Source organism: Arachis duranensis, chromosome 8 (genome assembly GCF_000817695.3).
Source record: "Arachis duranensis cultivar V14167 chromosome 8, aradu.V14167.gnm2.J7QH, whole genome shotgun sequence".
Taxonomy (NCBI): domain Eukaryota; kingdom Viridiplantae; phylum Streptophyta; class Magnoliopsida; order Fabales; family Fabaceae; genus Arachis; species Arachis duranensis.
In genome coordinates, this window is record NC_029779.3 from 34,427,632 (window position 1) to 34,439,602 (window position 11,971).

Below are 11,971 nucleotides of genomic sequence, written 5' to 3' on the forward strand. Positions count from 1 at the left end.
ACCAGCGCTATTGCATAACTTCTCGTATGCCATGGCTGAAGCTTCTTTCTTGCACATAGCAATGTGTCCATGGCTTGCCATGGGGCACCTCACCCCATTTCTTCACCTCTCCAACAAGCTTGCAAACAGAGGACATACAATCTCTTTCTTCATTCCAAAAAGAACGATCTCAAAGCTTCAACACCTAAACCTCCACCCACACCTCATCACCTTCATCCCTATCACTGTTCCTCACGTCCATGGCCTTCCACATGAAGCTGAAACCACTGCAGATGTTCCCCCCTCCTCAATCACACACTTGGCAACCGCCATGGACCTCACACACAATGACATAGACCTTCTCCTCAAGGATCTAAAACCACAAATCGTTCTCTTTGATTTCCAGCACTGGCTTCCAAACATTGCAAGAAACCATGGCATCAAGTGTATCCAATACCTCATAGTTAACCCAGCTACCGTAGCTTACTTTGCATCCCCAGCAAGATTGGGCCAAGGAACCGAATCAGATCTCAAGAAACCGCCATCTCCAGATTTCCCTGATACTTCTTCAATCGAGCTTCGTGCTCACGAACTTCGAAGATCGGCTGCATTTAGAAAACTGGAATTCGGAAGCGGCGTTCTCTTTTACGATAGGCTCGGCACTGGTTCGGCTTTATCAGATGCAGTTGCGTTCAAAGGTTGCAGAGAAATTGAAGGTCCTTACGTGGATTATCTTAAATCGCAATACAAAAAACCCGTTATTGTATCGGGTCCTCTTTTACCTGCACAACCAAACACTGCCTTGGATGAAAAATGGGAATCATGGCTTAGTAAATTCAAATCCGGTTCAGTTATTTACTGTGCACTTGGAACTGAAAGCCCTTTGGAGAAAAACCAAGTACAAGAATTGTTACTTGGACTTGAACTAACAGGTTTTCCGTTCCTTGCTGTAATTAAACCCCCTATGGAATATGATTCCATTGAAGAAGTGTTACCAGAAGGATTCAAAGAAAGGACAAAAGAAAGAAGTGTTGTATACGGAGGATGGGTGCCGCAACAATTGATATTGGGGCACTCTAATGTTGGATGCTTCATAACACACTGCGGGGCGGGTTCTGGGACGGAGGCACATAAATTATGCAAACTCTATTTGCATAATTTATGTAAATAACAACAATATGTCGCGTTTCAGGTTCAATAATTATAAAAAAAACTCTAACTCGCATCAAACTGTAACTTTCTTTCAATTTCCAAATGTATACTCATTTTTTCTGTTGCATGGTCGTATCATCGTTAATTTTTTTTTGTTGCGTCGTCATTGTCACTATCAGATATGCACGTCAACATACTACAAAGTTTTTGTTTATTTGTAGCAAATTCTTTTTTATTTGTGGAGGTTTATAATCCCACCAAATAATTTGTGAGAAGTTTCTAAAATTCCCGTAATTTGAGGTGTCACGAAGTCTGTTGTGAGGGGTTTTATATTAAACTTTTGTGACAGTTTTAAATTACTTTTGTAGCAGTTTAAAATTTTCATAAATTAATTTTTTAATTTAAAACAAATTAATTATTTTGTGAGATTTTAAAATTTTTACAAATTCTGTAATTATTTATTTTTAATTTCAAATCATTCATTAATCTCATCTCATTTACATATTTTCAAATTAAAAATTTATTTTTTTAATATAAAAATTTAAAAATTAAATTTTTTATAACACAATTTCTCGGTATAAGACATAATAAATAAAAAGTTTAAAATGTTATCTTTGGTAAAATTTTGTACAAATTTTTATTCAAAAATATCTCTTGCCAAGTTAATAGCTACATTATCTTCAATAGCATCTATCTAATAAATTGATAGCTAATTGGATGTACTCATTATTACAATAAAATAATTGTTCAAGTTCTTATTCTTGATACGGCTCATTTTTATACAAAACTGTCGATCATCTCTAACTGTGTTAGGAAGGAATTTATAAATTATCTAGTGCAAATTTTGGAGGCAAAAAATACGGTTGTACAAAGTTTTTAAATCACCAAAATTTTTAAGAAAAACCTGAAGAAATGACACCTTCAACTGTGGATAGCGAGTCCAAAATTATGCATGGCGAATAATCATTCACTGCCTTGTATAAACGTAGACAACAATCGATACTTGAAGTTCGCGATCCACCTTAAAGTGAGCATTAAAAAATCTTCTTTCCTATTATTAAAATCCCAATATAAACAAATGATTAAAAATTACCCTCAATAATAATAAATAACAAAAACTAAGTAGCAATTTTTTACAACATTATTATTATTACCTCTCTATAATCATATGAATTTAATAAGTTCTTCAATTTTTGTTCTTCCAAATCAAATAAAACAATGTGGTTCTGCAGGGACATATTTTTTGCATATCGGGATAAAAATGAAACAGGATCCATCAGAAAATGGTCAGACTCATCAAGAAATTTTTCTCTCTTCACTGTAGAACACAATAAAATTAAAAAAAATTGTTATCTTATTTCAGTCCCAATGAAGATTACAATAAGCCACTCCCTAGAATTGTGAATTCCAAACCTTGGTGTGCAGTCTAGGAATCGCATTGGTAGGTCGTGATGCAGTACGGAATAGTACTGGGTGGCATAGCAAGGAGTTAGGAATAGGATGTTTTTCACTTTCCCATGACTAGCTTCTCTGGCAACGTGGTTTGTAATAAAGAATATATAATTTATTTTTCATAGATGTTCACGAAAAAATCATTAAGATAAACCCCTCAATTGTAAGAATGAAGAATAGTGGCAATACCTGGTGAACCAAACTCATATACAGAGACATTGGAATATTGGTAGCAAGCAAAAATATGATAGCAAGTACCATCTTCAGAGAACAATTGGTACGCTTCTTTAAAGATTCTTTTCCTTTATAACCAGGCAAACCAGGGTCTTCTGTCATAGCCAAACAATAACCAGAGAAGATCAGAGCTATGGGAAGAATGGGCAACACAAACCTGTACTTCATAGTAATTATTATCATAAACTAATTAAAACCAGCAGACCATGTATACACTTATATATGCATGAATAATTTTGATTGAAGTACCTGAACTCCTTGTGACCTAGTACACTGTATAAACCCAGAACCCAAGCAAGAAGACAAGCGTATATCCACTATTTTGAATAAATGATACCAGCTATGCAAAATGGTAAAAAAGAGAAGATCATCACTGGAAATCCCTGAGTGAAGTATCAGTGCCACTTGTGAGTTCCATAATAGTCTCCACCCGAAGAAAGAAAATTGAATTTTAGAAAATTAACTGGTACTAGAATCCATGTGCCATACATGATACGATCTAATAAGCAGGTAAGTCCGAGCACCAGCATCCTGATACAAAATAACAAAAATAATTCGCCCTAAATCAGACATTTGTGATTGATATTTGAAAGCTGAAATGTTAGATTAATGTGACTGCAGCCAATGCAACAAAATAAGTTCCCTGGAATATATTGTTGGAATAAGATCCTGTCACAACTCACAACTGAACTCTTATTATGTATGAAAAATTAAAATTTGGAGTAAGCAAGCATAATTTATAGCAAAAACAAAAGGAAGATTAAATTCTTGTAACTGATTGCTTTCTCAACAGAGCAATAAGCAGTTTCAAACAAATTGTCCTATCTGAGTATAGGAATCGGGTAACTAATTCACCGGCGCTAGGATCAGATAAAACTTTTCTCTTTCATCTACAAACTTCAATGGATTTTTTTATACGTTTGCCCCTTGGCATGACTGCATATCAATAAACACTAAACTGTTAAGCATACAAAATAATTAGACATTATACTAATAACTAAACATAAAACTGTCAAGCACATAATAAATAAAAAGCTTAAAATGTTTCCTTTGATAAAGAGTTTATATAACATGACAGTGTTAGAAACATGCGTCTTTTGAAGTTTTGAATTACATGGTGACCTCAAAATTTGATTTGTAAGTTATGAGACTATCTCTTAACAATTAAGTGGTTACGTACAATGGATTCGTTCATTCGAATTCTGTTGAGGTCATCAATAAGCCTTCTTTCTGATATGTGGTTTTCAATCCCAATTCTTCTCTTTATCTGAATTTCTGCTTGCTGCTCATTTGTGCAGACACAACCCGTCAGGATATGAATCTAGATTAAGGGAGAGAAAAAGGATTAAACACAAGCCAAACCTCTATTTCATTTTCTATTTCTAGTGTGAGACTGATTTGTTGGTGAGTGTATTCCAGACCGAGCAGCATCCATCGTAGACACGGTGAAAAGCCTTATTGCTTCTTTCACATGCTCCTCAATAGCAACATGAGATCTGATGCAGGAGAAATTGAGTTAGACTGTCTAAGATGCAGGTACTATATCAAAAGAAAAGCCAATTGTCGTGGATGTGGAGGGTGCAAAACCTGGATCTAGGAGGTGCGCGGAGACTGGGTCGCGATAGGAAATAGAGGAAAGATGTGGCCAGCCGCTCATGCAAGAGGAGGTCACACTGGAGACGGCGACAGCAAGGTGTGTGGGTAGGAAGAAGCCGCCTAGTGAGGCAGTCCCAGAATCCTAACCCGTCCCGCTTAATGGTGGGCTGGCGGGCCGGTGGGCTGGCGAGCCAGCGGGCTAAGCCCACCAAATAACTTTTTTTTCTTTTTTTACTTTTAACTATTAAATAATATATAAAGGCATAAAAAATCTCTCCTATTTTTTATTTTTAACTATTATAATTTCTAAAAGTATAAACAAATTATAATTTTTATATTCACAAATATTAAAGTCTTTGTAATTATAAATATCTAATAAATATAATTATAAACAATGTTTTCATCTAAAACATAATTATAAATATTATTCCCAAAACAAAATAAATATAAACAAAAATATAATTATAAATATTGTCTCTAGAACAAAATAAATATAATTCAAAATATTCAATTTTCATCTTCATTCTCTTGTAAGTTGAGTTTTGGTAAAAAAATTGTAAAAATACTCCTTGCTAAAAAAATTCTAAGCCTAGCGAAAAAGCCCGCCTCGCCCCGCCAAAACCTGCGGTTTAAGCGGTGCGGGTTAGACAGACTTTCACTATTTGGCGGTCTTAATTTTCCAGTCCAGCCCGCCTTTTTTGGCGGGTTATGCGGGCCGCCCCGATGGGTTTAGGCCCGTTTGCCACCCCTAGTCTCCTGCAACTCGAAAGAGAGAATGCGAGTGGTTGGCGATGTGGACCTTCGCAATGTCAACGGCATTATAACAAGGTGCAATCAGAGGAGGACTTGAATCTAAGACGCGCAATAGGATTGGGACTGGAGGAGGGAGAAACCGTAACAGATGACTTGGTTCAGGATAATGGCAGGGGACAAGAGGATGAACACGACGATTCCACACAAGCAGGATCAGAGCTGGGGGCTGACAGGATGGTGGTAGTGAAGTTCACAGTGAAGAACAAAGACCGAGTTGAGAAGAGAAAATGGCAGAGAATAAAGAGACTTGGAAACTAGTTGTAGAGTCAAGTGCCCAATGCAGTGATGAAGATGATATCATGGCTATTTTGTAGGAGCAGAATGAAGCAATTGCTCTCAAGCGATGGCTGGCAAAGCAAAAAGAAAAAGTTCAAAGAAGCCGGCCAAAAACTCAAAAATAGGTGTGTAAAAATATTATGAAATGATTTTAAGTTCCTGGAATATTAGGGGGTTGGAAGGTACTGAAAAAGTTTGTATGCTAAATAACTATAAAAGAAAGTTTAGGTTGAAAATGTTGGGGTTGATAGAAACGAAGAAGGAGATGGTGACTAAATTTGATGTAGCTCATATCTGGGGTAGTGACAATGCTTGCTGGTAGTTTGTAAGCTCAATCGGGGCATCTGGAGGGTTGTTGTTAATATGGGATGAAGTAGTTTTTAAATTAACTAACTGCTATAAAGGGAATAGATGGCTGTGTGTAGAAGGGGTTGTGGTAAAAGATAATTTTCATTGTGCTATCTGTTTGATGTATAGACCGCATGAAAGAGCTGAGAAGGTCTCCGTTTAGGAAGAACTGAGTTATATTGCAGGGCTGTGTTAGGTGCCGTTCTATTTTTTAGGGGACTTTAATGAAGTTGTGCATCTGGAAGAAAGAAAAGGAGCGACAAGGTTGTTAGCGTCTACAGAAGATTTTAGAGCATAGATAAATGATATGGAATTGTTTAATTTGGCACTAAATGATCGTAAGTATACATTATTTAGGGGACATTCGTGCAATCGTATTGATAGGAGCCTGGTTACATTGGGGTGGCTTGATGTATACCCGAAAATGCGTCTAAGGGGAGGTCCAAGAGGTTTATTAGACCACTATCCCTAGATTATGGAAGACAGCAGAAGATTTGATGGCCCAAGACTATTCCATAGCTTGGACTCCTGGTTCACTCAATAAAGATTTTTGAGAATGGTAAAGGAAGAATTGATGGAGTTAAGTGATGTTCATTTCTTAAAAAGGATGAAAGATCTGTCACTACTACGTAGATGGCACAAGCAGCATTTTGGGGATATAACTGAGAGAATAAAGAGGTTTGAGAAAGAAATCAAGAAGGTGGATGATATGGTTAGTAGTGGACGATATGATGGTACAATGGAGGCAAGGAGGAGGGCATTAGTCAGGTGCTGTGAAAAGTGGTATGTGAGGCAGGATGTTCACTGGAACCAAATGTTCAGATCTCGGCATGCTAATGAGATAGATAGGAACACAAGGTGCTACCATAATATAGCCTCGATGATAAGAAGGAATAACAGGATTGAGTCTTTGGTAATCCATGGGAGGCTAGTGAGGAATCAAGTAAGAATCAAGGTTGCGGTTCGGGACTTTTATAAGCGTTTGTACCACTAGGAAGACTCTCCAAGAGTGACCTTCAGGGATGGATTGGTTAATTGGCTAGAGAGGGGAGAAGCTGAAGCCCTAGAGGTGTTACCGTTAGTGGAGGAAGTAAAAGAAGTAGTTTGGAATTGTGAATCTTCTAAGACTCCAGGGAGTGACGGGTACAACATGAATTTTATAAAAAAGTGCTGGAATGAGTTTGGAACAGAATTCACTGCAGCTGTGATGAGCTTTCTTGAGACAGCAAAATTACTAAAGGACTCTAATATCACATGGGTAGCGTTGGCTCCGAAATTTGTTGGGGCGAATGAGATAAAAGATCTCATACCTATCAGCATGGTTGGGTGTGTTTATAAAGTTATCTCTAAGTTGTTGACACGAAGGATGAGGAGTGTAATGCCAGGTTTAGTTGGAGAATCGCAGAGTGCTTTTGTGAAGGGGAGAAAGATACACGATGGAGCTTTAATTGCATGTGAAACTGTACAATGGTTGAAAGTGAAAAAGAAGGCATCAGTGATCATCAAGCTGGACTTTCAAAAAGCCTATGATAGAGTTAAATGGAACTTTATTGATACCGTGTTAGAGATGAGGGGGTTCGGTAGAACATAGAGGTCATGGATTAGGGAGTGTGTCAGATCGGCTACTATCTTTCTTCTAGTGAATGGGTCACCATCCAAACCTTTCCAAATGGAGAGGGGGCTTCATCAAGGAGATCCATTATCTCCGTTTTTGTTTATGTTGGTGGTGGATGTGCTTAACAGGATTATAGGGGAGGCGGTAAGGAACAGTCGCATATCTCTACTCTTAGTTGGTCGGAATAATATAGAGTTATCACACTTACAATTTGCTAATGACACTATATTATTCTGTCCGCTAGAGAAGGAGACAATCATGAACTATAAGAGGCTGCTGAGGTGCTTTGAAATGATGTCTGGGTTGAGCATTAACTTTGAGAAGTCCAACTTGATACCAGTAAACTACAATCAAGAGTGGGTGGAACGGATGTGTCAGCTACTGGGTTATCAGGAGGCAGCCTTTCCGGTGAGGTAATTGAGCATTAGCTTAGGAGAAAATCCGTGTTTGGTAAAAACTTGGAAGCCGATTATAGATAAGGTGGAAGAGAAACTAATCTTGTAGAAAACGAAAGTCCTTAGTAAGGCTGGTAAGCTGGTACTCATTAAGTCAGTAATCAATAGCCTATCAATTTATTATATGAGTTTGTATAAGATGCCAAAAGGGGTTGCACAAAAAATTATCTCACTGCAGAGGAGGTTCTTTTGGGAGAAAGATGATGGATGACCATGTATGGCGCTTGTGAAGTGGGAGATGATCCAGGCACCAAAGAAGCTAGGAGGGCTGGGGTGGGTGATGCGGTGGTCCATAATGTTGTTTTACTGTTTAAATGGTGGTGGCGGTTCTCAAAAGAGGACTGTCCTCTATGGAAGAAGATAGTGTGTTCTTGTAATAATTTGAACCCAAATCACTTGCTGTCAACTCAGAAATTACCAGAAAGGGGTGGCCCGTGGAGAGACATATGTCAAGTGCAAATAAAAGAGCAACATGTAAGACAGAAGATGATTGATAGTCTTGCTATGGAAGTAGGGGATGGTAGAACCACCAGATTTTGGGAGGATACGTGGCTCCAAGTGGGAAAGCTGAAAGACTCATTTCCAAGACTCTTCTTGATTTCAAACCAAAAAGGATTAGCAATAGGGGACTATGGGTTTTGGAATGGGATAGAGTGGGTATGGCAATTCCAATAGAGGAGGGAACTACGTCAGTGAAAAATAGATACCTTAGACCAGATGCTCCAGGTCTTGCAATCTGTTAGATTGTTAGCAAAAGTGCAGGATAGAGTAGTGTGGAAATTTGATAAGGAAGGTGTTAATTCTACTAACTCATTTGTGCAGGTTCTGCAATAACAAACTTTGGATGAGGAGTTTCTGAGGTACAGATTCACAAAGAAAATTTGGAAAGGGCTCGTGCCTCCTCGAGTAGAGTTGTTCACTTGGTTTGTAATGGTAGGCCGGATCAATACAAAGGATCGACTTAGCAGACTGAAAATCCTACAACAGAATGATAACTTGTGCATGTTGTGTAATAAAGAGGTAGAAAATATACAACATTTATTTGTTACTTGTGAGTACTCTTGGCAGGTGTGATGTGCCTGGATCTCGGAGTTTGGACAGAAGTGGACTGCACCCGGTAATTTGAAAGAGCACTTTGAGAGTTGGAGATTCATGCAGGTGAGAAAGGAAATGCGCAAGTATTGGCTTGTTGGGTTCTTTTCAGCTATATGGAACATTTGGTTACGACGGAATGATGTCATTCTTCATAACAAGACAACAAGGGTTGTAGATTGTGTGGTTCAAACATTTTCATGTGTTATAGAGTAGTGTGATAAATAACTTATGTTGTTGATGGCTATGTCAGAGATGACGTAGTAGTTAGTTAGTACTAGTTCTGCTCCACTTTTGTGTTGAGCTTCTTCTTTCAAAAAAAAAAAATAAATAAAAACAACCAAATTAAATTGGACTAGTAATTAACTTACGCTTAAGTAAGTATTGAAAAATTCGAATCTTTCCTTATATATGTAATAAGTAATAACTCATTAGTCAATAATAAATTTTTAAACAAAGCTCTAAAAATTAGGGAGAAGAGAGACAACAAGAAAGGAAAAAAAGAAAAAAAAAAGAGAGAAAGTTGAAAATCTGTTAGTTTTTACCGTCTCATGCGTGCATGTTATGGTGTGCTACAAACTTCAATTTCACATAGATATCTGGATCCATTTTCACATGTGACTAGACTCATTTTCATGAACCAAAAAAAAATATTGGATTTATTATTTACGTTAACTTCTATGAAAATACTTTTTAATGATTTTTTTAAAAAAAATTTAAAATATAAAAATTATTTTATATTTAAATATTTAATATTAAAATTTTTTACTTAATAATTATGTTTAATATAATAATATAAAAATATTTTTTTTTATAATATTAATAACACCCAAATAAATCTTAATATATAGAATTAAAAATTAAAAAATTAAAACATTTAATTAAAGGTTAATTGATTATGATAGAACTAAAAAAAATTGAATCAATATTTAATAAAAATTCATTTTTAATAAATTTTAACAATTTATTTAACAATTTATTCAATTAAATGTACGCGCACATGACACATCTTTACATGTATATATACAATCTTGATTTCATAAAACAATACACCTTCCGTAATAATTAATTGATTCAAAATTTTATGATGGAAACCTTAATTGTTCTTATTCTTAAGATAGAAGTGTCATCTTCGATAAATGATTTTAGGTTTATTAGCTTTTATAATGTGGTATATAAATTATCACAAAAGTTTTTGTTAACGGATTTTTTTTTTTTGTTGATATTGTTAGCTTGTTTTAAGGTGATTTTATTTCAGGGAGAGGATCTCCAATAATATTATTATTGCACAAGAAATTTTTTATTTCATGAAGCATATTAAATGAAAAAAATATATTTTAACTTTTAAAATAGATCTTGAAAAGGCTTATAATAAAATGGATTGGAAATTCTTTGAACGAACTCTTTGGTATTTTGGATTCTCTAACTTTATTATTAGACTAATTATGAATTATGTATCATCTTTTTTCTTTCTATTGTTTGGAATGACAGTAAATTAGATAATTTCTCTTTAAGGCGCGGTCACAGACAAAGTGACCCAATGTCACTTTATTTTTTTGTTTTGTATATGGAGCGACTAATATTAAGGACGGACTCACGTTAGTTTGTGTGGAGGCAATTGTCCTCATCAAGTTTATAAAAGACAACAAAATATAGTTATTAAATTATTTATTAATCGTTAAATATTTATATATAAATATATGTATTTTTAATTTATTTTTAATTTATATTTTTTATTTTAATATGTATACATATGATTTTTTTTATGTACATATAATATTAGTCTTTAAAATATATAATTTACAAATTAAAACACTAAAATAATAATTTAAATGATAACATATAATTTAAAATTGGGTAAAGTATATTTTTTATTTCTGAAGTTTGGCAAAAGTTTTAAAAATAACCTTAAATTTTATTTTGTTTCAATTTTGACCCAAAAGTTTTTTATTTGCATCAAATATACCCTTAACGGCTAAATTTTCAAAAAATTTAAGATTAATCTAACAATAATGCATGAAAATTATGCTTGATTTGCTTGTGTTGAGAGTTATTCTTATGAAATCGTTGTTGAATTAATCTTAAATTTTTTGAAAAATTAGCTATCAGGGGGTATATATTTGATGCAAATGAAAAATTTTTGGGACAAAATTGAAATAAAATAAAACTTAAAGGTATTTTTGAAATTTTTGTCAAATTTCAGGGACAAAAAATATACTTTACCCTTTAAAATTTTATTATTTAGGTTTTATATTTTAAAAAATTGAATAATCTTTTTCTTAATAATACAATCGAAATATCTCTCTTTGTATGTAGAATAATACTACATATTCAAGTTTTTGGTTAATTAAGTCCAACCAAATTAGTCTAAGATAACAAAAATCAGTTATGACTAACATTATTCAAAATCTTATTGTTTAGCTTGATTATACTTAGTTTATAAAAAGACTTAAATGTGTAGTATTACTCTTAAATGTGTAGTATAATTAGAAGCAATTTTTTACTAAAATTCATAGTTGAAAAAGTTTTTCAATTAATGTAGTTATTATAAAAAAATTAAAATTAATATAAAAAAGATAAATAATACTCTTTCGAGTCGATTTCTAAAAAAAAATATAAATTTTATTTAAATTGAGAATTGATCATTCTAATAATATCTAATATAAAATTCTTAAATTGACTATGAAGTACCAAAAATTTAATAAAAATTTATTATGGGATCAAATTTAATAATTTAGTGGGGACAAATAAGTTTTATTATCATATACTACTCAAAAAAATTTCAAATTGTATAGTGGCGTCGCTGAATGTGTGTAAAAAAATTGTTATTAAATATCAATATAATAATAAAAATTGTTATATCATATATATTTAAAACAAATAATAACAAAATTAATAATAATTCAATTAGCTAGTTACTTAAAATCAAATATAGCTTTTCAAATATAAATAAGATTAT

At 34.0% G+C, this 11,971-nt stretch overlaps 2 protein-coding genes and 1 pseudogene across 2 annotated transcripts; 2 read left to right on the forward strand and 1 right to left on the reverse strand.

The window, feature by feature from the left end:
- The first annotated feature begins 8 nt into the window (after window positions 1-8).
- Window positions 9-1,150, forward strand: LOC107462283 (cyanidin 3-O-galactoside 2''-O-xylosyltransferase FGGT1-like). The gene has a single exon (XM_016080861.3). It carries the CDS (start codon window positions 32-34, stop codon window positions 1,148-1,150), a length of 1,119 nt encoding a protein of 372 aa, XP_015936347.1. The 5' UTR covers window positions 9-31.
- A 1,192-nt stretch (window positions 1,151-2,342) lies between these two features.
- Window positions 2,343-4,529, reverse strand: LOC127741088 (mannosyltransferase APTG1-like; annotated as a pseudogene).
- Window positions 4,530-6,406: 1,877 nt separating this feature from the next.
- Window positions 6,407-9,190, forward strand: LOC107462284 (uncharacterized). The gene is made up of 5 exons (XM_052253361.1): window positions 6,407-6,763; window positions 6,845-7,410; window positions 7,594-7,878; window positions 8,989-9,037; window positions 9,125-9,190. Exons 1-5 carry the CDS (start codon window positions 6,407-6,409, stop codon window positions 9,188-9,190), a joined length of 1,323 nt encoding a protein of 440 aa, XP_052109321.1.
- The last annotated feature ends 2,781 nt before the right edge of the window (window positions 9,191-11,971 follow it).

Coding starts and splice junctions, on each gene's coding strand:
- LOC107462283 (XM_016080861.3), top strand. CDS start 32: ATGGCTGAAGCTTCTTTCTTGCACATAGCAATGTGTCCATGGCTTGCC.
- LOC107462284 (XM_052253361.1), top strand. CDS start 6,407: ATGGTAAAGGAAGAATTGATGGAGTTAAGTGATGTTCATTTCTTAAAA. Junction 6,764..6,844: donor ATAACAGGATTGAGTCTTTG/GTAATCCATGGG, acceptor TTGTACCACTAG/GAAGACTCTCCAAGAGTGAC. Junction 7,411..7,593: donor TGGAACTTTATTGATACCGT/GTTAGAGATGAG, acceptor TGTGCTTAACAG/GATTATAGGGGAGGCGGTAA.